The 27,134-nt window shown below is 48.7% G+C and overlaps 1 protein-coding gene across 3 annotated transcripts in view; it reads right to left on the reverse strand.

Annotated features, from left to right (window-relative positions):
- The window catches only part of LOC102559722 (inter-alpha-trypsin inhibitor heavy chain H3), a 134,343-nt gene that overhangs the window by 75,966 nt on the left and 31,243 nt on the right, over positions 1–27,134 (reverse strand). For 2 of the 3 annotated variants that reach the window (XM_059716065.1, XM_059716064.1), the window contains exons 2-5: positions 21,201–21,221; positions 10,694–10,860; positions 8,037–8,141; positions 6,427–6,589 (exon numbers count right to left, since the gene is read on the reverse strand). In XM_059716065.1, coding sequence (XP_059572048.1) covers positions 6,427–6,589; positions 8,037–8,141; positions 10,694–10,860; positions 21,201–21,221 — 456 coding nt within the window. The remainder of the gene's footprint in view (positions 1–6,426; positions 6,590–8,036; positions 8,142–10,693; positions 10,861–21,200; positions 21,222–27,134) is intronic. The other variant, XM_059716066.1, reaches the window with a different exon arrangement.

The raw sequence follows: 27,134 nt of genomic DNA on the forward strand, positions 1-27,134 counted from the left end.
CTAGCACTCCTGCTTGCAGAAAACACTTACGACTTAGTAGGGATAACAGAAACCTGGTGGGATTCTTCCCACGACTGGGCGGTACACATTGAGGGTTATAAGCTGTACAGAAAGGATAGAGTGGGGAAGAAAGGGGGAGGGGCTGCGCTCTATGTCAATGAGCGATATACATCGACCCTTATCAAAACGGAATCGGAGGAGAAGAAAGTAGAAGGATTGTGGGTTAGGTTACATGGAGGTAAAGGAGAAAGGGATTTGGTGGTAGGGGTCTGCTACAGACCCTCACACCAAGGGGAAGAACTAGATTTGGGGCTCCTGAGTCAGGTTGGAGACCATAAAAACTAGGGAGGCGGTAGTCATGGGGGACCTAAACTACCCAGACATCTGCTGGGAGATGCAGACAGCAAAGTCCCACCATTCACGCAGGTTCCTATCCTGTGTACAGGACCTCCATCTGATGCAGGAGGTACATGGTCCCACTAAGGGGAATGCCTTGCTGGACCTGGTATTGGCAACAGGGGATGACATGGTAGGAGACCTATAGATCGGTGGTCACCTGGGGGACAGTGATCACCAAATAATAGAATTTGTCATAAGACGTCGAGTGGGTAAGGTAACTAGTAGGGTGAAAGTGCTAGACTTTAGGAAAGCTGATTTCAATGAACTCGGGCATTTAGTCAAGGACGCACTGCAGAGTAAGAGTTTTGAAGAGATGGGAAGGGTGGCTGTGCCTTAAGGAAATGACCCTTCGGGCACAGAGGGACACGATCCCGATGCGGGGAAAAAGGGGGAAAGGGGCCAAGAGTCTTCCTTGGCTGACCAGAGAAATCCAGAGCAGCCTACGGGCAAAAAGGGGGGCATATAAAAAGTGGAAACAGGGAGAGATTACCAAAGAGGAGTATACCTCCTCTGCTCGCACTTGTAGGGAGGCAGTTAGACAGGCCAAAGCTACCATGGAGCTGAGGATCGCATCCCAAGTTAAGGATAACAAAAAATTGTTTTTTAGATATATAGGGAGTAAAAGGAAGGCCCAGGGTGGAATAGGACCTCTACTAAATGGGCATAAGCAACTGGTGATGGACGGGGGGACAAGACTGAACTCCTCAATGAGTTCTTTGCCTCAGTTTTCCTAAGCAAGGGGCAAGACAAGTCTCTCACTGGGATTGTAGAGAGGCAGCAGCAGGGCGCCAGACTACCAAGCGTAGACCCTGAGATGGTGCAGAGGCACTTGGAGGAACTGGATGCATTTAAGTCAGCAGGCCCGGATGAGCTCCATCCGAGGGTACTGAAGGCACTAGCTGACGTCATTGCACAGCCACTGGCGGGAATATTTGAACACGCATGGCACATGGGCCAGGTCCCGGAGGACTGGAAAAGGGCCAATGTGGTCCCCATTTTCAAGAAGGGGAGGAAGGAGGACCCAGGCAACTATAGACCAGTCAGTCTCACCTCCATCCTTGGCAAAGTCTTTGAAAAAATTATCAAGGCTCACATTTGCGAGAGCCCGGCAGGACAAATTATGCTGAGGGGAAACCAGCACGGGTTCGTAGCAGGTAGATCATGCCTCACTAATCTAGTCTCTTTTTATGACCAGGTTACAAAACACCTGGACGCAGGAGTAGGGGTTGACGTCGTTTACTTAGACTTCAGGAAGGCCTTCGATACGGTATCCCACCCCATACTGGTGAACAAGTTAAGAGGCTGTGACTTGGATGACTACACAGTCCGGTGGGTGGCGAATTGGCTAGAAGGTCGTACCCAGAGAGTCGTAGTGGATGGGTCGGTATCGACTTGGAAGGGGGTGGGCAGTGGGGTCCCGCAGGGCTCGGTCCTTGGACTGATACTCTTCAATGTCTTCATTAGCGACTTGGACGAGGGAGTGAAGTGTACTCTGTCCAAGTTTGCGGATGACACAAAACTGTGGGGAGAAGTGGACACACCGGAGGGCAGGGAACAACTACAAGCAGACCTGGACAGGTTGGACATACGGGCAGAAAACAACAGAATGTAATTCAACAAGGAGAAATGCAAGAGGGAGGAAAAAGGGAGGAAAAATGTCCAGCATACCTACTGCCTAGGAAATGACCTGCTTGGTGGCACAGAAGTGGAAAGGGATCTTGGAGTCCTAGTGGACTCCAAGATGAACATGAGTCAGCAGTGTGACGAAGTCATTAGGAAAGCTAATGGCACTTTAGCAGATGCATGACGAACAGAACCAAGGAGGTGATAATTCCCTTCTGTCAGGCGCTGGTCAGAAAGCAGTTGGAGTACTGCGTGCAATTTTGGGCGCCGCACTTCAAGAGGGATGTGGATAACCTGGAGAGGGTCCAGAGACGGGCCACTCGTATGGTTAAGGGCTTGCAGGCCAAGCCCTATGAGGAGAGACTAGGGCACCTGGACCTCTTCAGCCTCCGCAAGAGAAGGTTGAAAGGCAACCTTGTGGCTGCTTATAAGTTCATCATGGGTGCACAGAAGGGAATTGGTGAGACTTTACTCACCAAGGCGCCCCTGGGGGTTACAAGAAATAATGGCCATAAACTAGCAGAGAGCAGATTTAGACTAGACATTAGGAAGAACTTCTTCACAGTTACAGTGGCCAAAGTCTGGAATGGGCTCCCAAGGGAGGTGGTGCTCTCCCCTACCCTGGGGGTCTTCAAGAGGAGGTTAGATAGGCATCTAGCTGGGGTCATCTAAACCCAGCACTCTTTCCTGCCTATACAGGGTGTCGGACTCGATGATCTATTGAGGTCCCTTCTGACCCTAACATCTATGAATCTAAGACAGCATTGAGAGGGTTCAGAGGAGGGCCACCCACACGATCTGGGGGCAGCAGGGCAGGCCCTACGAGGAAAGGCTAAGGGACCTGAACCTGTTCAGCCTCCACAAGAGAAGGCTGAGGGGGGATCTAGTGGCCTGTTACAAACTAGTCAGAGGGGACCAGCAGGCACTGGGGGAGTCCCTGTTCCCCCGAGCACTACCAGGAGTGACTAGAAATAATGGTCTCAAGCTGGCAGAGGGCAGATTCTGACTAAACATCAGGAGGCGCTACTTCACACTCAGGGCGGCCAGGATCTGGAACCAACTTCCAAGCAAAGTGGTGCTGGCTCCTACCCTGGGGGTCTTTAAAGGAGGTTAGACGAACATCCTGCTGAGGTTGTTTGACCCCAGTACTTTTTCCTGCCACGGCAGGGGTTCGGACTTGATGATCTGCTCAGGTCCCTTCTGACCCTTCCAATTATGAAACTATGAATTGATTCAGTTTTTGCAGATTAGTCTAAACTGCACAGACTGAACTGATAAGCAAATGAACATACATTCACTTTTGATTTAGGAATTCAGGGAATCAAGCCGGAAACTGAGAGGAGCTAGAGCACACCTGCCAACCACTGCCAAAGGGAAGGGAAGAGAGAAGCCCTCCAAGGCTTTCCCCACCCTACTCCAGAGGAGGGAGCATGGCCAGGCACCAGCCTGCTGGAGGGTGGGGTCCCCAACCCAGGTCTGCCTGGTGGGGGGTGGGCAGTACCTGCCAGGCTTATGCCCCTGCTCTTCACTTGGGGGTGGGGAGGGAGGCAGTTGCTGCCAGACTGAGGAGCAAGAGTGGGGGTGGGGAAAAAGGTAGTGGCATTGAATTCATAAAAGCTTGAAGAAGAATTGTCCTTTCTCTGAACCAAGCATGCATTGAACACAGCACTTTGCAGCCTCAAGCATAAGACAGAACAATCAAAAACCTTTGCCTAAGCTAAGATACAGCCCATTAAAACACAGTGAGAGCACACATAGCTTAGTCTGACTTAAAATGGAATGTAATAAACCAAAAAGACACAAGAAAGCCTTGCATAAGTCTTATGCAATCCTGAGGGCAGTGTCTCCTTACAGTCAGGTATTCAGAAAGTCCTTTCTTAGGTATTCCAGTCTCCCACCTTTTACAGGTTCTGCTTTATAATTTAATTGTAGTTCTCTGCTTTCCTTGGTCACACTAGCTCAAGCTGTCTGCAATCCTTTCTGGTTCCTTTGTCTCCAGGACATACAAGTGATAATTATGCCAGGTCTTTGCCAACACAAGGGCTGAAGGGACTGGTCTCCCACCTCTGTCTGGTCCCTCCAGCCCTAGTTCCCTAGCCTCTTCCCCCTCCCCCATGGGCTAGGGGAGCATGGGGAGTTATGTAAGCTCCCTCCCCCTCCCCTTACCAACTGCTTGCAACAATCTCAGCCAGAGGTGGAAGGGGGTGGAGTCTTCTGGTCTGCCATTTCTAAATGTAGTTCTCTGCTTTCTTTGGTCACACCAGCCCAAGCAATCTCTCTCCTGTTCCCTTAGCTCTATTTCCAGCACTTATATGTTATGATTGTGTCAGGTCTTTACCACCTCTCAGTCTGGTCCTGAAGAGCTTGGTGCCAGCACACTGAACTGGTGAAGTGGATAAAGCCCCTCTGAGACCACAACCAGCATTTGCCTGGGGAGGCAGTACCTCTCAGACTATTGCCTGCCTGCATACCACACCCTGCTCTAGCAGAGAGCAGGGGGTATGGGCAGCACACTGAATTGGGGACAGGGGGGATTAAAGCCCCTCTGAGACCCCAGAGTCCAGCAGGGGTTTGCCTGGGAGGGCAGTCCCTCTCAGGCTGTTGCCCCACCCTGCCCCATACTCCTACCCCCTCCACTCGAGGGCAGAAAGGTCTGGCAGGGTCTGCCCCCCTCCCTCTCAGGAAGACCTGGCTGCAGTGCCCAGCCAGGTTTCCAATCCCCACCCCTTTGCCAGCCAGCCCTCACTGCTCTGGCAAGAGAACAGAGGGATGGGGCCAGCCCTGCTCTCTGGAGCAGACAGCCCAGCCCAGAACTGCAAAGCATGCCGGGGGACTCTGATTTAACTTAAACCAGGAAGGGGTCTAGAGCAGACGTTGCATAAACCAATTTGACCTCAATCACTTAAGTCTGATACTACATTCAACCAGGTTTACCTTAAACCACTTTCAGCCATTTTGAAACTGATTTATGTGCCCTGAACTTCTGTTCTGTTACAGGTTTACACCAGTTTCTGATCACTTAAACTGGTTTATGTGTAACTTCTGTCCCTAGCCTTAGAGCATCCTCTGTGCATACACACTAGAAAATTCTTAAACTACAGGTGGGCTTTACCACATCAGGAGGGAAGGTAGACAACAGGATTTTCCACACAGCTTCTAGCACAAAGTAAACCTTGACTTGTTTGAAGGCTAAGCCAGGAGAACACAGAACATAGTATGTGTATCAGATCTCTGTCGTACATTACATTTATGGTGCAATTAACACAAACTAGCAATTATCAAACTAGACACAAAGATATTCCACAAAATATGCAGAACATTTTTATGGCTGGTTTATATGCCAGCAGGAACTGAAGGTGTAGTTTATCTCCATGCTGATGCTGACAATCTGCTGATTTTCAGCACTGGCATCTGGAAAGGGGTCAGCATTAGGACTGAGATAGCCATGGTTCCAAAGCCAGAAATGGGCTGCTGAGGGAGCAAGCTGCTATTAGGAACCTGGTAAGCCCTGCATCCGGAAGTCTTTCCTGCTCTACCCTGTAAAATGCCATACTTGAAAATGTTAGGCCACAGGATGCCCTGCTCCCTAATCCAGCAGAATGACTGCCTTGCTTGCAGTTCCAGTGGGTGCAGCAGTGCTGAGAGCAGGGTGGAGATGGGGCCATGAGGCCTGGTGTCCAGAGCAGGGCAGAGATGGGGCTAGAAAGCCCAGTGCCCAGAGAAGGGCAGAGATAGAGCCAAAGCAGGCAAAAGCTCTAAGCAGGGCAGAGACAGGGCTAAAGAACCCAGTGCCCAAAGCAGGGTGCAGAGCCATAGTAGGTAAGACAAGGTCTGGAACCCAGAAGCTGGGTCCAGTACAGTGGGCTAAAAGGCCCTGCAAGAGAAAGAGGGCAGAGGCCAAGAAGGCTGAGGCCTCCGCAGGGGAAAAAGACTGAATGATAACACCAGAAAAGCATGGACATAGCTGTAAAGGAGATAGGAGGCAATGAACACAGCCCTTAAGGTACCTGGTGGCAAGAGACATGAAGAAAGAGTGAGGCAGAGGAACTGGACAAGTGGTTTCACTGGGGGACTTGGGTCGCCTCCCAATACTTTTCTTTTCAAATAACAATCAAGGCATGGCAGAAAAGTAAGAGAGGGAAGGACCCCAGGAACTGGAGGAGACAGGAGTCCGGTGGTCTCCAGAGGGCATGACCATGCCATTCAACCCAGCTACAGTCCACAAATCAACAGTGCCCTAGGATTGTGTCCCTTTCTCCAATCATGAACCCATGTGGATGAACACAGTATCCCACTTGCAAAAGAAGCACAGAATTTGATTGTACCTTTAGTTAATATCATTTGCGTCTATAACTGCAAAATATAATCACTGCTAGATACAATTAAATTCACATTGCCATTTACCTCAAAGTTTTTGACAAGCTGCTTTGGTTTTACTTTGATGAACATTTCATATTTTCCAAATTGTCGTTTCAACAGTTCTTCATAGGTCAGTTCAAAAGTGACTTTACTGGCTGCTGCAATGTTGACTGAAACAGTGAATTTTTCAGTTTTTCTTCCAGAAGCCCTAGAAGTTCCAGAAATGTTCAATGAACAAATCACAAATTAGAAAAGGAAGTTTGTTTCCTCTTCACTGCTGTGTAGTTACTTAAGAGCCAAACCCAAAAATGAGTGCAACAGAAATTAGATTTCTGTGTCTGATTGTTAGCTTACAGTCATGTCAAATAGCATTTATACAAGTTGCCCAGAATAACAAGTTACAACTATATAATTTCTCAGTCAGTAAAACATATTCTCAATCAATAAAAACTGAAGAACTGACTTTTCACAAGGGGTGCACTGATAGAGATTATTTGAACCAATACCAATGGCCAATTTTTAAGGAGCCATATTGGCCGATACCAATCTGATTCCAATATGTAGCAAGGCAGCTTAGAGACAATCATCGGGCTGGTAAGTCTGTTGTGGGGGAAGGGGTGGGGGGAAGGAAGGGGCATGGATGGGGGCGCAGATTGAGGCCCCTGCAGTAAGGGAGGGAGTGGGACTGGGGAAGGGGTAGGTGCTGCCCACTCAGGGAAGGATGGGGCATGTGATGGAGCTGCAGGTCGTCCAGGGTGCACTGGGGGGGGGCAGCTCCTACCCTACATGCAATTCAGGAGGGCATGGAGGGCATGTGCCCCTGGATCTGCATGCGGGGTGAGGGCAGTTTGCCACTGTGGGCTGGGAGCTGTGCCAGGCTCTTCCCAGCAAAGGGGCTAGGCTGGGCTGCACTCAGGGCGGGTAGCTGCAATGTTGGGAGGGAGGTACAGGAGGGGCTGCAGCCAGCCCAAAATTTGCCATAACTTCCCCATAGCCCCACTCCCAGCGCCACCATCACCCACCCCAAGTGCAACCCAGCCCAACACCCCTACCAGGAAGAGCCCAGCACCACCCCAGCCCAGCCTGCAGTGACAGCCCTCGCCCCACACACACACATCCAGGGGCACAGGTCCCCCGTTCCCTCCCCAGGGTGCACAACCCGCTCCACACCACCCCAGCTGAGCAGCGCCTATCCCAGCCCCACTTCCTCCCTCACTGTGGGGACCTTGATCTGTCCCCTCCCATTCCCCTTCCCTCCTCCCACTTCTTCCTCCACAACAGACTTGCTAGCCAAATGCTGTTCTCCAAGCCACCAGGCTGCGCTCCTGGCTGCATGCATGCTGCGGCTATGCACATGTATGGGGCATTTATCAGCCACATTGTCGGCCACATCAGGCAAAAAAAGCCTATTTCCAATACTGTCAATTTTCCCTATATCAGTGCTGATCCGATATGGGACTGCTGTATTGGTGCACCTCTACTTTTCACAATTATACATATAGCTTGAATAATCAGAAGTTGTCTGTCCTTCCCTCATAAAGTTCAAACTTTTAATATATGCTAAAAATACATTACTATTCTCAGTTTTACCTACAAGATGATACAATAAAGAAACAAAAAAAAATTAAAAACACATTGTAAGGCAATATGCTTACTTGACAAGGCCTGCAGTCTGTCCTTTTGAAACAGCCTTCTCATATTGCTTTTTTGCAGCCTCTTTTTCTTTTATGTTCCCAGGATATGTGACACCATCAACTGTCCTAAAAGTGGAAAAGTATCTAATTTAGTGGAATGATTTGTCTTAATATGTGAAAATATACTGTGATCCAGCCCTCTGTTTAACAACTTGTTTGCTACAAACAATTTTAAAGAGAGGCAAAGACTTTCTGTGGGTGGTATTTTTTATTGGACCAACTGCATAGTTGGGATACATTTAGGCAAGCTTTCAAATGCAGAATAATCTTGTCAAGTGTTGGTCACTTTTTATAAAGTGCTGAACAATCTCCCTTTCCAGCAACTTCAATTGGAGTTACAAGCACTGAGTTCAGCATCTTACAGGATCAAGACCAATTCCTACCCTGAAAATAAATTAGACCAAAATTGAGCAGATGATCTCACATTATCTAAATCGTTAGCAAATGCTTGAACCAGTTACAAGGGTGCCACTGTAAGGAAAAATAAGGTGATAATACATTTCTCTCTTAACTTCAGTCTTTCATCAACTATTCAAATTACTAAAAAAAAAAATCTATGGTTAGGAAATACCATATGTCTATGGTTAGGAAACCTATCTATCTATGGTTAGGAAACCATATATGCCCTAACCTAACCTATCTATGGTTAGGAAACCATCTATGTCTATTGTTAGGAAATACCATAGACAATGGAACAAGTTTCTGGAAACAAAATGTATTTCTGGAAAAAGAATACTGGCAATAAAGGTGACTCTTTTGGGGGTCACACAAACAGGTAAAAAAACCCTGAAAATTAATTATATAATTCACGAAGACAGCATTGTTTAGGGGTTTCAAAAATACTTTGCATGTTTATTCTTTGTATCGCTAATTTAGCCCAAGAAACATGTCTGTTCAGATGAGGGATGCAAGTATCATTAAAAAAATTATCTGTTTAACATCCTCTAATTATATTAGTTAAACAGTACTAGCATATACCTTGTTTAGTGACCTCTGGTAGGAACAGCCCTGGCCCTTTACATCTTCACCATACACCCGGTGCTGTGTGGGCCCCAGGCTGCTTGTGGGGAGCCACAGCTGGGGGACAGCAGGAGCAGCCAAATCACTAGGGTGTGCTGCCTAGTTGCAGAGCCACAGCTTTCCTTGACCCTCACAAGCAGGGGCTGGGGCTGCAGATGAAGCTTGGGCTGTGGACTACTCCTGCAGCCAGATCCCACCACAATGGGACGAAAGGGGGTGCTGGGCACTCCCACAGGGGTCGGGTGGGGCCTTCCCATTGCAGCAGTGAAACTCTGTGATGGATCTGCCTGGCCTCCACAGGGCACTGGGCTTCCTATGACTCCAGCTACACTTGTGCCATTGCAACCCAGACCTGGAAGGCTTCTCCATGTTGCCAGCTGGGCCCACCCCAACTTGACCGGGGGGGGGGGGGGGGGGGTCTGGTCCCAATGGAGTGGCCTCTTTCCCCCTCCCACCTGTGGTGCTGGGGCCACATAGGACATGGCCCAGCCCTGAGGCAGGGCTGAGCATGTTGCTATCTTGGCTTGAGGAGGCACTGTAACAGCTGGAGCAGGCAGGACAGGGTCTAAGGGTATGCTGCTGGCCCCTCATGTGGCGACTGCCGCCCCAGGCGCTCCTGAGGGGTGGCGACGCAGCAGGCCAGTGCAGCAGGGATCCCAGGGGGAGTGTTAGGGCTGGAACAGTGGCCTCCCAGGACAGAGCTGCTGTGCTGCCACCCCTCAGGAATGCCTTGGGGACATGCTTACCACATGAGAGGCCAGCAGCGACCCTCAGACCCAGCACTGCCTGCTCAAGCTGCCACAGCTCCTCCTTGGGCTGAGCCAGCTATTTGTTCAGCTTGTTTCAAGGCTGGGCCTGAGGCTACACAGCCCCAGCACCATGGGCAGGAGGAGGAAGGATGCAGCATGCTAGGCAGAGGCTGACCCACTGGGACTGGACCCTTGCTTCCCCTGGGGCAAGCCGGGGAGGACCTGACCCAGTAGCAAGGAGGAGTCTTCCAGGCCATGGTGCCACATATGCAGCAGGAGGTTCAGGCCATGGTGCCACATACACGGGAGGTTCAGGGAACCTGTCATCCATTGCCCTGCCCAGGCCCCACTGCTATGGGGGGCCAGGCAGACCCACTGCAGGGCTGGGAGCCCCACTGGTATGGCAGAAATGCCCCACTTGACCCCTGTGGAGGGGTCCAGCACTTCCCCCCTCCCCATGGTGGTAGGATCCAAGCACAGGAGAGGTCAAGAGCCCCAGCTCTATCTGCAGCCCCAACCCCTGCCCCTGCCCATGGGGATGAAGGGAAGCCACAGCTTTGCAGCTGGACAGTGCCCCCTAGTGGCTTGGCTGCACCCACTTCCCCTGCCAGTGGCCTGGGGCCCATGGAGCACCAGGTGCCTGGTGAAGACATAAGGGGCCAGGGCCATTCCTGCCAGAGGTTACTAAACAGTAAACTGTTAGTGGTAAACGGTATAAATATAACTGTCATTTAACCATTTAACTGTTTATATCCCTAGTTCAGATTCTGAATGCAGTTCATCTCTGTATCTGTGAATTATATCCACCCATATTGTTTATGTATAACAGAAATATAAAGTTCTACACACATGGTGAAATTGGTGATGAAGGCTGTCTTAGGGAGGTCAACATCAAAAATGACTTCTTTGGACATGTTGGCCCGGTTAACAGCTCGGCTGGTGATGACATTGTGGGCAAATCGAGAAGTCACTTTGCAATCAATTTTTATGCTGTAGATTTCTATACCATTGATAATCTGAAGAACGAAAAAATTACAAAATTAGCACATTGAAGCTTGTGAAATAGGTGATTATTCTATAAAGCAGAAGAAATCATAGTAGATAGTTGCATCATTTGGCTACATGTGCAACTACTATGAAAAAAACAAGTTCTGGATTTGTTCATGACTATTTAATAGAATACAATAATATTTACCTGAATGTTTTTAATACTGTTCAAAATCAGGCTTTTGTGTGAAAATAGTTTTTCTATTACCAGTAATTATGACCTCTACAGCAAAATATCATCAGAGTTGAGAAGACATTTCCCCTATTTTAATGCATTTAAACCATTTACTCTTGCTGAATTCAATAATACTATATATGCTTAGTAAAAGGTGAACACTATATATCTCCTTCTGTGATCAGCGGAATAACTGGCTTATGCCACACATTTAGAATCCTAGAAGGATTCTAAATGGACATCACGACGAGGGACATGCTCAGCTGGGATGGGCCTCACCTGTCCCCCAAAGGTAAGCGTGTGTTTTCTTCTAGGTTGGCGGATCTCCTCCGGCAGGCTTTAAACTAGGCCCATCGGGGGGAGGGGAGTACGAGGGCAGGGGAAGCTGTGGACCACCAAACCATGTGGCACCCACAAGGACAGCCCAGCCTGAAGAAGGAGAACATTGGGAACCTGAAAGCCATGGGGAGGCCAGCACAACAGAACAGGTAAGGAACAAGAAGGTAAGAAACAATGGGCCCCATGGGACTGGGAGCGGGGGGGCAGCAAAGGCACCAGTCGCAGGGCTCAAGTGCCTATATACTAATGCTAGGAGCATGGGGAACAAGCAGGATGAACTAGCGCTCCTGCTTGCACTAAACACCTATGACTTAGTGGGGCTAACAGAGACCTGGTGGGATTCATCCCATGACTGGGCAGTACATATTGAGGGCTATAGATTGTATAGAAAGGACAGGTCGGGGAAGAAAGGGGGGGGGGGGTTGCACTTTATGTCAGCGAGCAATACACATCAACCCTCATCAAGACAGAATCCGAGGTTGAGGAAGTAGAAGGATTGTGGGTTAGGCTACATGGGGGGCAAGGAGAAAGGGATTTGGTGGTAGGGGTCTGTTACAGACCCCCACACCAAGGGGAAGAAATAGATGCGGGGCTCCTGAGGCAACTCTCGGAGACCATAAAAGCTAAAGAGGCGGTAGTCATGGGGGACCTAAACTACCCGGACATCTGCTGGGAGACGCAGACAGCAAGGTCCCATCGCTCAAACAGGTTTCTAACTTGTGTACAGGACCTCCACCTGACACAGGAGGTGCATGGTCCCACTAGGGGGAATGCCATACTGGATCTGGTATTGGCAACGGGAGATGACATGATAGGGGACCTCCAGATCGGTAGCTATCTGGGAGACAGTGATCACCTTATAATAGAATTCAACATAAGACGGCGAGTGGGTAAGGTAACTAGTAGGGTAAAAGTGCTAGACTTTAGGAAAGCTGATCTCATTGCACTCAGGCGATTAGTCAAGGAAGCGCTGCAGAGTAGGAGTTTTGATGGGATGGGCGCCCAAGAAGGGTGGCTGTGCCTAAAGGAAACAATCCTTTGGGCACAAAGCAAGACGATCCCCGAGCGAGGCAAAAGAGGGAAAGGGGCCAGGAGGCTTCCATGGCTGACCAGAGAAATCCAGGGCAGCCTAAGGGCCAAAAGGGGAGCACATAAAAAGTGGAAACAGGGTGAGATCACTAAAGATGAATATACCTCCTCTGCTCGTGCTTGTAGGGAGGCAGTTAGACGGGCCAAAGCTACCATGGAGCTGAGGATGGCAACCCAAGTAAAGGACAACAAGAAATTGTTTTTTAGATATATTGGGAGTAAAAGGAAGGCCCAGGGAGGAATAGGACTGCTGCTAAATGGGCAGAAACAATTGGTGATGGACAGGGGGGACAAGGCTGAACTCCTCAACGAGTTCTTTGCCTCACTGTTCCTAAGCGAGGGGCACGACAAGTCTCTCACTGGGGTTGTAGAGAGGCAGCAGCAAGGCGCCAGACTTCCATGCGTAGATCCTGAGGTGGTGCAGAGTCACTTGGAAGAACTGGATGCCTTTAAGTCGGCAGGCCCGGATGGGCTCCATCCGAGGGTGCTGAAGGCACTGGCCAACATCATTGCAGAGCCACTGGCAGGAATATTCGAATACTCGTGGCGCACGGGCCAAGTCCCGGAGGACTGGAAAAGGGCTAACGTGGTCCCCATTTTCAAAAAGGGGAGGAAGGAGGACCCGGGCAACTATAGGCCAGTCAGTCTCACCTCCATCCTTGGTAAAGTATTTGAAAAAATTATCAAGGCTCACATTTGTGAGAGCCCGGCAGGACAAATTATGCTGAGGGGAAACCAGCACGGGTTTGTGGCGGGCAGATCGTGCCTGACCAATCTAGTCTCTTTCTATGACCAGGTTACGAAATGCCTGGACACAGGAGGAGGGGTGGATTTCGTATACTTAGACTTCAGGAAGGCCTTCGATATGGTATCCCACCCCATACTGGTGAACAAGTTAAGAGGCTGTGATGTGGATGACTGCACAGTCCGGTGGGTGGCGAATTGGCTAGAGGGTCGCACCCAAAGAGTCATGGTAGATGGGTCGGTCTCGACCTGGAAGGGTGTGGGCAGTGGGGTCCCACAGGGTTCGGTCCTTGGACCGATACTCTTTAATGTCTTCATCAGCGACTTGGACGTGGGAGTGAAATGTACTCTGTCCAAGTTTGCAGATGACACAAAGCTATGGGGAGAAGTGGACACGCCGGAGGGCAGGGAACAGCTGCAGGCAGACCTGGATAGGTTGCACAAGTGGGCAGAAAACAACAGGATGCAGTTCAACAAGGAGAAATGCAAAGTGCTGTACCTAGGGAGGAAAAATGTCCAGCACACCTACAGCCTAGGGAATGACCTGCTGGGTGGCACAGAGGTGGAAAGGGATCTTGGAGTCCTAGTGGATTCCAAGATGAACATGAGCCGGCAGTGTGACGAAGCTATCAGAAAAGCCAATGGCACTTTATCGTGCATCAGCAGATGCATGACAAATAGGTCCAGGGAGGTGATACTTCCCCTCTATAGGGCGTTGGTCAGACCGCAGTTGGAGTACTGCGTGCAATTCTGGGCGCCACACTTCAAGAAGGATGCGGATAACCTGGAGAGGGTACAGCGAAGGGCAACTCGTATGGTCAAGGGCCTGCAGACCAAGCCCTACGAGGAGAGACTAGAGAAACTGGACCTGTTCAGCCTCCACAAGAGAAGGTTGAGAGGCAAACTTGTAGCTGCCTATAAGTTCATCACGGGGGCACAGAAGGGAATTGGTGAGGATTTATTCACCAAGGCGCCCCCGGGGATTACAAGAAACAATGGCCACAAGCTAGTAGAGAGCAGATTTAGACTGGACATAAGGAAGAACTTCTTCACAGTTCGAGTGGCCAAGGTCTGGAACGGGCTCCCAAGGGAGGTGGTGCTCTCCCCTACCCTGGGGGTCTTCAAGAGGAGGTTAGATGAGTATCTAGCTGGGGTCATCTAGACCCAGCACTCTTTCCTGCTTATGCAGGGGGTCGGACTTGATGATCTATTGAGGTCCCTTCCGACCCTAACATCTATGAAACTATGAAACTCTATGAAGGTTCCTGTTTAAAAATGCCATAGCCATTTTCAGATAGACTCAGAATTCCATTTCAAATTCTTCTTGCTGTTCTAGGTGGGATAGTCAACCCTATGGAGAGCTCCAGTACAATACTATATATAGTTTAAAACAGAAGTTATGTTATGTGTTTGTTTCTACAGGAAAGGAAGCAAGGAGGGAAATTACTTTTGTTGTGCCTTCAAGTTGCTAGGAGGTTCTTAGAGACTACAGTAATGTAAGTCTATGTAAATAGAGAAAACAGTGCATCCTGTGTTTTAGATTACTTAGGGCACTTGCTTAGTAATTAGGAGACAAGGGTTCGAAAAGCCTTTGCCCAGAGGAATTTCAAAGAAGTATATTTGACTTTCCAGCACAGTAATCTAACCACTATACCACAAGTTGAGCATTACCCAGGTCTTTCTCCCTCATACCTTTTGAAGTTAAGCCACTGCATCTTGCATTTTCTAGTTTGTGGATGGAAAGCAGAGCAGTAGGGAAATTTCTGCTTCACTAGGAGCAGGGGTCTAGGTTAGAACCTACTCCCTTCTAGGTCCACATATATCTCACTGAGTCACACACCCTCCAGCTGACTCACTTCCTCCTGACCCCACAAATCTTCCTGGTCTTGGTTACCCAGGGGGCAGCTTTAAAAGGGGTGCTAGAAAAGGACCTAAATATTTCCCAACCCATAATGTGGGTGTTAGAGTACTATGCTGGGAATCTGGTGAGACAAGTTCAAACTCCCTCTGAATAAGAGTGGGTGAGAACCCAAGTCTTGTACTTCATGAGCCAGTGCCTTAACAACTTAGCTAAAGCATGGGAGGCCTCTCTTCCCTCCATCTTTCCCTGGACTTATACTCAGGTATGTACATATACATCAAATCAATGCATAAGCTACTGCACATGTTGAAACTACACATGTATACTAGGGCTGTGTAAAATGGCTATGTTTCATTTTGGTTTTGGATTTAGCCATTTCAGAGGGACAGTGAATAGTTTTGGTGTTTCAGATCACTGTTTCATTTTGATTCAGCCAAAACTGTTACAGAGTTTTGACACTGTTTTGTAATTCAGCCATAGGCTATAATGGGGAATCACTAAAAGGCCTATAACTTTGTCACTTTGTGCCTGATTCAGAAGAAAATTGCAGGGATGATAGCCCCTTCTGAGGCCATGAAGCCTGCCAGCTTTCAAGAAGATAGGTACAGGGGTTTCTGTGAAACTGCACCTCAAACTGTTCAAAGCAAAACTTGTGACACGTGTGTGTGTTTGTAGGCAGAGCAGGATGAAACCAGCAGGGATGGTAGCCTCTAACAGGGGGCCTTCCCAGTGCAGGTTACATCTCCGCCCGCCCACCTGTTTCTGGGCCAACTGCCTGCCCCTCTTTTTCCTTGATGGAAAACTGATTCAGATGTTTCCCAGGTGGGAGGCTGTCCACTTAGGTGTCTTGGGGTGACATCCATTCCACAGCTCCCTATACTGTGGCCCATGCCTCACACTTTGCATCCTTCACCCACTCCAGCTGTGGCCCCCTCTCTGGAATCTCTGGCTCCCCCTTAGGCCCTGGTCCCACTTTCAGGCCAGTCAGAATCCTGAGCCTCTTGCTCTGGGCATTCCTCGTGGTGGGCCTCTGGCTCTTTGACCGCCCCCCCCCTCCCCCCGCCTTTGGGTCCTGGCCCCAGCATGGACCAGTCAAGGGTACTTCTGATATGTTTTATTAGACCAACTGAATAGTTGGAGAAATATATTTTAGCAAGATTTCGGGTTTAAAAACCCTTCATCAGGCTGAGGAAGCATCTGTAGCTGGTGTGTGCTCTTCCTGGATGGAAGGAATAGTAAAAAAGCCAGAGGCTGGCATGCAATGCAGGCAAGAAAGCCAGTCAGTAAAAATGTAAATTGAGGTGTCAGGGGGTGAGAGACAGGCTGGGGGGTGGGGGAGGTGGAGTGGAAAGGGGATGTAGCAGGCAAAAGTGGAGAGGTACCTGCTATCTGGGGAGTCAGATGTCAGGCAGCTTATAGTGTGTCATAAATCCAATGTTTATTTTGAGTCCATGAGTTTTTGTATCCAGGAGGTTGATGAAGTGAAGTTCATAGGCTCATCTGTGAAAAGTGGTTTGTAAATTCAAACAAGCATCGAACCTCGCTAACCTCATCACCAGAAGCAAACTTCCTACAGCCCAAAATACACTGAATGGATCCAGACCATGCCATGACAAAAAACGCAAAACCTGCCAACGTATCTCCAGTACCCCCACAATTACTACACCCCACAACAGAACCTTCACCACTCCTGGATCTTACAGAAGTACCACCAAAAACATTAAATATGAAAATATGTAGGATACACCAAGCAACAACTGCACACCAGAATGAATGCACACCAGAAATCTATTACAGACAAAAATATCCAATTGCCTGTGGGGGCATATTTCTCACAAGAAAGCCACTCTGTCTCCAATCTCTCAGGCCTGATCCTCAAAGGGAATTTACAAGCTACTTTTCACAGATGAGCCTATGAACTTCACTTCACCAACCTCCTAGATACAAAAACTCATGGATTTAATATAGACATTGGATTTATGACACACTATAACCTGCCTGACGTCTGACTCCCCAGGTACCTCTCCACTTTACCTGTTATGTCCCCCTTCTCCCTCCCTGTCCCTCCCAGCCTGTCCCTCACCCCGACACCTCAATTTACATTTTCACTCACTGGCTTTCGTGTCTGCATTGCATGCCAGCCTCTAGCTTCTTTACTATTTCTTCCATCCAAGAAGAGCAGACTCACCAATTGCAGATGTTTTCTCAGCCTGATGAAGGGTTTTAAACCCCAAAACTTGCTAAGCTTTTAGGTTAAGCATTTAGGCCTCTGATTTCTAGGGGTGACATCCATTCCGCAGCTCCATACCTCTCTTACACTGCAGCCCATGCCTCACAGATGGCATTCCAGACAGCTAAGCTCACCTGGAGCCTCAGAACTCCACTGCAACCAGCAAGCCCCTCAAAGATCATAGAGGTCTGAGCTTTCCCTAGCCAGGACTATGTATGCATGTGGTGGCAAGAGGTTACAAGGTGCCTCCTATCCACCTTTCATCAGGGAGGTTTACGGTCCTGGCATTTCTTGGGGGCTGCCGCACCACTGGCAGTCCCACCAGGCCTCCCAACACTGGCAGGGTGCAGTTTTAGGTCATGCCTAGGACCTGGGGTGTCCTCCTTTTTCACAGCCCCAGCCCATACCTCCAAGTTCATCCAGGAATGGGAGCTCAGCAGGGAGATGTTCTTTCCCTGCTGGCTGGTGATACAGTGAGTGCTGCCTCCAGCTCTGAGAGTGGGGCATTGAATAGTTTAAAAAAAAAATTAAAAAGGAAATAGGTGGCCAGAGTGAGGAGGGTGGCACTCATTCCATCTGCACATGGAGCTTGGGGAACCCCAGCAACAGGAGGTTCAACTTCAGGAACACCATCTGCTCCACCAAACCAGGATCCAAGGAAGTGCAGTGGAGTGTCACAAGATCCCCAGCAATACTGAACACTCTCTCACTCAGAACACTGGTAGGTGGACAGGACAGATGTTCCCAGGTAACTGTGGCCAGATTCTGCCACATCTGGCTGTGGCTTGCCTAGTAGGCCAAGGGGTTGCAGAGCAGTGGCTCCATGTCCTCAGTGAGTTGGTAGCCACTGAGGCCTCGGCACTACCTGCCTGATGCTGGGGTCTGGTGCCATTGGACCCCAACATGGAAGCCATGCACTTGGCCCACATTGGCAGTACCTGTGGTGGAGGAGACTGGCTGCTGGATGGAGTGCTGGCATGGGACAGTGGTTCCCTCTCTTCCACATCCCCCCACCTCTGCCCTTCTGACTCCCTGACTCTGTTCACCAGTGCCTCCATCCAATGATCCAGAGTTTTGCTGGTTCACATGTTCCCCTTCACCCTTGGGACACACATAGCCACCAGCATGTGGACCGTACAGAACCGCAAGGGATCAAGCTGTTTCCTGATGCCCTCCTTCAGTCACCTCACCAGTGCCTGCATGTCTGGTGACAGCAGCTTGCCCCAGCTAGGAACATTGATCCCCTGGAACTTCTCCATTTGGTTCTGAAGCTCCCTCACTATGGAGATCACCTGGCTAAGGAAGGCATTACCAGTGCTGAGGCTCTCAGTGGCCTCAAGGAATGGCCTGCGGAACACCAAGATCTGGGACATGGTATCCCACTCAGCTTTAAGGGGCCCACTGATTCCAATCTCCCCAAGCAAGGCCATCTCCTCAACCAGCCTTTCGAGCATCAGGTATGGGGAGTTCCACCAAGTCTCCACATCCTGCAGGACTGTGCACTGTGGGACACTCAGCTCGGCCTGTTTGTCCTGCAGCATCTTTCCCCCTTGATGCTCTGAGGGAAGTAGCCTACCACCTTCCTGCATTTTGAAATGAGCTGGTTGGTTGTAACGTCACTCTCACTAGCAGCCCTGTCCCCCTCCAAGGCATCCCTGACTATAAGGTGGAATTTGTATGACACACAATGGATGCCAACAAAGTTGGCAGCACAGACTGCCTTGACCATATTGGCCCCATTGTCGGTGACCATGAACCTGCAGGTGACCTTGCCCTGCCCAGCAAGCCACCCCTGTACCATGCGGTTCATGGCCTCCATGATCTCTGTTGCCATGTGGGACTCATCCATCACTTCTGCTTGAAGGACAGCTCACTGATGGCCTGGCTGATCGCACCAGTGCCTTGTAAGGGAGAGAGAGGCATGGTCTCCACTCTGGCTGCCCCAGATGTCCGAGGTGAAGTGTAAGATGACCTGTGGACCTGTCTTGCACAGCTCCTTCCTCAAGTATTCCCTGCATGTCTCATACAGGGAGGGCACCACCATCCTGCTGAAGGTGGTGCGTATGGGTGGTATGATGGGGCCACTGGTGCCATGAGCTGCCTGAACCCTAGCCACTCAACTAAGGAGAAGGGCAAGCATCTCCTCAATGCTCTGGGTGACCTCACTTGTCTTGGGAACACACCCCCCCTTTCCCTCCACCTTTCCCCCACTGGTCCAGGGTGACCTGCCTCTGCTTCTTGGGGGATGGGGGCTTTGGAGCGAGAGGGGACTTCCCTTTGGGCATGCTCCCACTGGTGCCAGGCTTAAGGAGGAACAAGGGCAAAGGGGTGGTGCCTCCTGATATGCATCAGCATCCCCATGATGCTGAAGTGTTTCTCGTCCTTTCTCTGGCTGGTCTTGCATCAGCAGTGCAGGCAGAGAGCATACTTGGGATCATCTGCCACCTCAAAATGTTCCCACACTACACTACCCCCTCACTTCTGGGGTGCGGGTGCAGATCCTGTCTTATCCCCCTCCTCAGCAGGCAAACACACAACAGCAAGAGGAGCTGACTCAGCAGAGCCACTTGCCTCCACAACCTCAACCTCCTCCAAGGTGCTTCCTGGAGAAGGAGACCTGGCTCTAGGGGAACTTTGAGGGGCGTGGAGCAAAAAACTCAGATTCCCCCTCCTTCCCCAGAACTACTCTGGCTATGGCACTGAACTCCCCTGATTTCAGATCTAGCTCCTCCTCTGGCACTGGAAGATTCAGGCTGGAAACTGAAATTGGGGTGGAGGAGACTGTCATGCTGGTGGTTATTATTAGTGCTAGTGTTAGTGGAGGTGGGGCAGGTGCAGACACTGCTCCCACCTCCTTGCAGCCACTAGCAGCAAAAGCCTCCTGGCTGCTAGGGAAGAGGGTGTGCCTAAGTTTTTTTGTTTGTTTGTTTGTTTGTTTTTGGGGGGAGAATTGCAGCTCTCACCCCACCCTCTCTAACTCCCCTGCCAGAAGACCTGGCACCTGCCTTTTCAGTATACTTCATAATGTTTGCTGTGCTAGAAAATGTGTGTGTGTGTGTATAATGTATCTTCTATGTACAATATATCTTCTATCTGTTTAATATGTGTGTGTGTGTAATATATCTTCTATGTGCAATATATCTTCTATCTGTAATATATTGGAAAGGTGTATCCAATCCTTTCCAAGAACACAGACTAGCAAGAGACTGACTACTATGAAGCCAGCCACTGCAGCCAGCCAGTACCTTTCACACATTGTTGCTTCCAGACAGACAGCTCACAAAAGGCAGAGAAAGGCTTCACACAGAGCCTTATATGCTGTTTCTCCTCCCCTGCCCCAACCCCGAGCACTGGGATTGGAACAGACCTCAGGGACAGATTGCAGACGCTGGCCAGCTACAGATGTCAATAGCTCTTCCCCTTGCTCTCTTCCCCTTCCCTCTTCTGAGTTTCTGTTTCCCCGCAAACCCACCTCTGAAACATTCCAAAACATCCTAAACATTCTGGAACATTTCAGATGGTTTTGTTTAGATTCAGAGATATTTTGGAGCCTTCTGTTTCATTTTGGATTCAGTGTTTCGGGTGCTGAAATGGGCCAAAACACCTCTGAAACTAAACAGCTGCTGAAATTTCGCACAGCCCTAATGCATACTTGTCCATCCTCAGTACAGAGATAGGGCCAAAACCACCCAGGTACATGGCAGAAAACAGTCATTTATGTATACAACAGAGATTGGAGTCCACCCATTGCGCTCACTTTAATATGACACAAGTTGTGAAAACAGTAAGATTATTTTACTATGGGGAATTTGGATGCATCACTTCAGCTAGAACATTTTGTATAAACATCATCAATATGGAAAACACTTACCACATCATCAGCATTTCTCTTCTGTAAAAAATAAGAAAAAAATGTCATTACTAAAGTATGATGCATCATTAAGGTATAATTCATCATTATGTCCTGATATCAGGTGCACTCCCATGTCTAGGTAATTGTGGATAGGGGTGTGGGTCTGGTTTCACACAAGCACTTATAACGAGTTAGTAGTGTTTAATTCAAAAGAAGAACGAGTGAAGCATTCAGGATCAGGGCCAATTATTCTATTTACAAGATCCCAAATGGCACAGATCTTCTGGCGAGGTGGGATAATTATAGGTTTGAAAGCTAAATTATAATTTGAACATTGCAGTTTTGTTTTTTGCATAGGAGACACTGAAAATGGAGCAAAGAAGACAGACCAAAAAATAAATGCATACAATTGAAGAAAAGGAGGTGGGGGTGGGGATAGAAGTCTACTGAAAAACTAAATTCCCTTTATATGCCATTTAAGGCAACATCCTAAAATTGCTAGTATTCCTATGGTTTTTAGATAGTGGTGGATGGTTGTCTTCAGTTCTTAATAAGCTTAAATATTTTTGCATAAAGATATGGGACCATAAACTTCCCTTCACTTCAGAGAGCAGAAAATAGCAGAAACCTCTCAGTGCCCTGAGATTCATGGAGTTCAACCTCTTTTCTGCAGGGGAAGGAAATATTGCCCATGAAGTGGCATGATTTAAGAGAAATTCTGTGCATGGGAACTTTTCCTATTCTTTAGGTGTCTTTTTTCCATGCTACAAACAACTTGATTGTTTCAAACAAACTGAATCTCCCTTGGAGAAATGGCTTTAGATTATGGGGTGTGCAAGCTTGACTCCCCCAAATTGTTAGATATATATGTATCCCCATTTGATTTCAAGCTTACTTGTCCTTAACTTTATACTAATTCAGCTCACAAGGGCCACAGTTTTCACACAAACTATCTCAGAAGTGGCAGTACTCCAACTGAACCATTGCAGTAGATGAAAGGCTGTAGGCAGAAATGACTGTAGAAATTAATTATTAAAAAGTCAGTAAATTTGCTCCAAGTGTAGGTGGGCTGTGCAAATAAAAAAAAAAAGCTTTATCAACAAAGTTTGGAATGCAAATACTGAAACTTGTTGTAAAACAGTGGTTCCAAAAACACAACACAGTTCAGGGATGGATAGCATTCCAAAATGAGTTCCAGTAAGTTTCCAGTTTCCTTATTTTTCTTGGCTTTGAGTCTCATTGGTTACACTCCAAACAAAGTTAGCTTCTCATATTTACACCTTCCACTAAACACTGAAGCAAAGATACTGTGACATGAATTTTTTTTTTTGTTAATATATATATGGCTTTCATTACCATCATAACACCTCCCAATCTTTAATTGAATTATCCTCCCTATACCTCTGTCTTAAGTTGTAGAAATTGAAGCACAGAAAAGATTGGTCCAAAAGTGTAGATAACTTTTATGGCAGAGCAGGGATTAGAAACCAGGTCTCTTAAATCCTGCACTAAGGCCCTAGTTACCAGGACAAACTTTCATCCTGGCTAAAAGGTTTTTTTCTACATACTCTATCATTACACTCATAATTTCAACTGCTGCCTCCATTCCTATATCTACCTCTGTCCTTTCTCACATCCCCTTGTCTCTCTCACACATGTACTCACAAGTGCCTGACTACCATTTCAAACTCAGTCTTTCCAAAATTTAACTTATCGTCCATACTGACACTTTTCTCTTTTTTTTTCCTTTTGAAACTCCACTACATTTCCAACTTCTTTTCTCTTTTTGTTCTCTCAAACTCAATCACTTCTGTACCCAACAAAACCACCCCTTCATAACTATCCCACTACTAAAAAAACCCCTCATTTCTAATCTTAACAACTATAACCAGTTGTTTTCCTTCTCCGGTCTATCCAAATTATTGCTCCATTCTAATGGGGAAGATGACAACCTGCCTGCAGTCTCCCCCTCTAAGTGCAAAAGCATAATGAATGTCATCATGCCGGCAGATGGATTTCAATCTTTGAACTCATGGCCACAAAAGAAATGCCAATGTAAACAGCTCTTTTCAGGGCCAAATAAATCATCATTCTGATAATTTAGTTTGACTTCCTGTATAACACAACCATTTTGTTCTACTACTTCTGCTGTCTGAGGATCTACTTCAATTTTTATTAAAGTCTTTTCATTAATGTTAAATAAATGAAGCTACTTTACTGACAGTTGAATCAGGATCAACATATCACAAAAAGCTTCTTGCCTTCCTGCTGCCTGGATCTTCATTATGCTGATGGCTTCACATTTTCCATTGTACTGGTCACTTAGAACAAACTCTAACTTTTTATCAGTTAAGAGTGTCTCCTTCACACTTCTCTTCTATTGTTTCCACTAATCTTCTTTACCTTATTGCCTTTTCTGTACTTTCTTTTTGGACTATTATCTGGTGTCTCCTCTGTTTTGGAAAATGAAGCAGGGAATGTCTTGTAACATGTAAAATGTAGGCAATACAGTCTAGATTGGAACAGGCAATATACAGCACACAGGCTGAATCCAGCCTGCCAGGCAATTTCATACAGTCCATGGGCGGGCACCCAACAGTTAACTGTATCCCACCTGGCCCATGGCTGCCCCTGTTGCACTCACTTGGGGCCTGAGACCTGCCCCCTACCACTGTGGCAGTGTGTTGCACTCCCACCCTCATGTAGCAGAGAGCCCCAGCTCTGGCCAGCACACAGCTGCTGCCATTGCCAGGGGAACTACTCAGATCCATGTCATGTCCCTGCTGCAGCGCTCCAAACAGCAGGTAAGGAAGTGCCAGGGGACAGAGAGAAGCTTCAGACTGATGGGAATGCAGAGCCCAGGGACCACGTCCAGTAGGCCGGTGGGATCACAGAGCCTGGATCAGCCTGGTTCCATTGCACAGGGGTCCCCACAGCTCACATGCAGCTCCTGGGATTCATAGATTCATAGATGTTAGGGTCGGAAGGGACCTCAATAGATCATCGAGTCCGACCCCCTGCATAAGCAGGAATGAGTGCTGGGTCTAGATGACCGCAGCTAGATACTCATCTAACCTCCTCTTGAAGACCCCCAGGGTAGGGGAGAGCACCACCTCCCTTGGGAGCCCGTTCCAGACCTTGGCCACTCGAACTGTGAAGAAGTTCTTCCTAATGTCCAATCTAAATCTGCTCTCTGCTAGCTTGTGGCCATTGTTTCTTGTAACCCCTGGGGGCACCTTGGTGAATAAATACTCACCAATTCCCTTCTGTGCCCCCGTGATGAACTTAAAGGCAGCCACAAGGTCGCCTCTCAACCTTCTCTTGCGGAGGCTGAAAAGGTCCAGTTTCTCTAGTCTCTCCTCGTAGGGCTTGGTCTGCAGGCCCTTGACCATACGAGTTGCCCTTCGCTGTACCCTCTCCAGGTTATCCGCATCCTTCTTGAAGTGTGGCGCCCAGAATTGCACGCAGTACTCCAACTGCGGTCTGACCAGCGCCCGATAGAGGGGAAGTATCACCTCCTTGGACCTATTCGTCATACATCTGCTGATGCACGATAAAGTGCCATTGGCTTTTTTGATGGCTTTGTCACACTGCCGACTCATGTTCATATAGGAGTCCACTAGGACTCCAAGATCCCTTTCCACCTCTGTGTCACCCAGCAGGTCATTCCCTAGGCTGTAGGTGTGCTGGACATTTTTCCTCCCTAGGTGCAGCACTTTGCATTTCTCCTTGTTGAACTGCATCCTGTTGTTTTCTGCCCACTTGTCCAACCTATCCAGGTCTGCCTGCAGCTGTTCCCTGCCCTCCGGCGTGTCCACTTCTCCCCATAGCTTTGTGTCATCTGCAAACTTGGACAGAGTACATTTCACTCCCTCGTCCAAGTCACTGATGAAGACATTAAAGAGTATCAGTCCAAGGACCGAGCCCTGCGGGACCCCACTGCCCACACCCTTCCAGGTCGAGACTGACCCATCCACCACGACTCTCTGGGTGCGACCCTCCAGCCAATTCGCCACCCACCGGACTGTGTAGTCATCCACGTCACAGCCTCTTAACTTGTTCACCAGTATGGGGTGGGATACCGTATCAAAGGCCTTCCTGAAGTCTAAGTATACGACATCCACCCCTCCTCCTGTGTCCAGGCATTTCGTAACCTGGTCATAGAAAGAGACTAGATTGGTCAGGCACGATCTGCCCGCCACAAACCCGTGCTGGTTTCCCCTCAGCATAATTTGCCCTGCTGGGCTCTCACAAATGTGAGCCTTGATAATTTTTTCAAAGACTTTACCAAGGATGGAGGTGAGACTGACTGGCCTATAGTTGCCCGGGTCCTCCTTCCTCCCCTTTATGAAAATGGGGACCACGTTAGCCCTTTTCCAGTCCCCCAGGACTTGGCCCGTGCGCCACGAGCGTTTGAATATTCCCGCCAGTGGCTCTGCAATGATGTCGGCCAGTGCCTTCAGCACCCTCGGATGGAGCTCATCCGGGCCTGCCGACTTAAAGGCATCCAGTTCTTCCAAGTGACTCTGCACCATCTCAGGATCTACGTATGGAATTCTGGCGCCTTCCTGCTGCCTCTCTACAACCCCAGTGAGAGACTTGTCGTGTCCCTCACTTAGGAACACTGAGGCAAAGAACTCGTTGAGGAGTTCAGCCTTGTCCCCCCTGTCCATCACCAATTGTTTCTGCCCATTTAGCAGCAGTCCTATTCCTCCCTGGGCCTTCCTTTGACTCCCAATATATCTAAAAAACAATTTCTTGTTGTCTTTTACTTGGGCTGCCATCCTCAGCTCCATGGTAGCTTTGGCCCGTCTAACTGCCTCCCTACAAGCACGAGCAGAGGAGGTATATTCATCTTTAGTGATCTCACCTTGTTTCCACTTTTTATGTGTTCCCCTTTTGGCCCTTAGGCTGCCCTGGATTTCTCTGGTCAGCCATGGAAGCCTCCTGGCCCCTTTCCCTCTTTGCCTCGCTCGGGGATCGTCTTGCTTTGTGCCCGAAGGATCGTTTCCTTAAGGCACAACCACCCTTCTTGGGCTCCCATCCCTTCAAAACTCCTACTCTGCAGTGCTTCCTTGACTAATCGCCTAAGTTCATTGAGATCAGCTTTCCTAAAGTCTAGCACTTTCACCCTACTAGTTACCTTACCCACTCAACATCTTATGTTGAATTCTATTATTAGGTGATCACTGTCTCCCAAATGGCTACCGATCTGGAGGTCCCCTACCATGTCATCCCCTGTTGCCAATACCAGATCCAGTATGGCATTCCCCCTAGTGGGACCATGTACCTCCTGTGTCAGGTGGAGGTCCTGTACACAGGTTAGAAACCTGTGTGAGGGCTCATGCACCACAGGGGGGAAGCCCCACATGATGGAGCTGGCAGCCTTCACCACTCCCTGCTGCCACGTGCAGCTCCCTGAACTCTGCAGGAACTGTCAAGATGCTCAAGAAGGCTAGATTTTATTTTATGAATCTGAATAAGAGACATACACTTAACTATAATGACTACAGGCAGAGTCATCCCTAGGGTACGGGGAATCAGGGCAACTGCCCTGGGCCCCGCACTTTGGGGGGGCCCCACAGAGCTGGGCAGAGCAGCTGTAGCCCCTCCTGAAGGGCCTGCCTGGAGCTGGTAGCTCAGCCCTGTACTGCAGAAGAAGCATGGAGGCTCCCCCCACTTTGCGGGGGTACCACAGCCCCATGCAGTGTTAAGGGGACCCTGCACAGGCTGATTTGCCCCGGGCCCCACACCCCGTTAGGGTTGGCTCTGACTATAGGACTAATGAAATAATATCTGTTGACTATTTTTGCCTTGTTTGTTGTGCTTCTTTTAAACTACATATGTAATCTAGAAATTAATGCACATTCCTATAATTTGTTTTTGCTTTGATCTTAAACTGAATAATGTAGTGTTGCCCCCCGTAGCTTATTAGCAAAATATCTACTTTCT

Source organism: Alligator mississippiensis, chromosome 12 (genome assembly GCF_030867095.1).
Source record: "Alligator mississippiensis isolate rAllMis1 chromosome 12, rAllMis1, whole genome shotgun sequence".
Classification (NCBI taxonomy): Eukaryota; Metazoa; Chordata; order Crocodylia; family Alligatoridae; genus Alligator; species Alligator mississippiensis.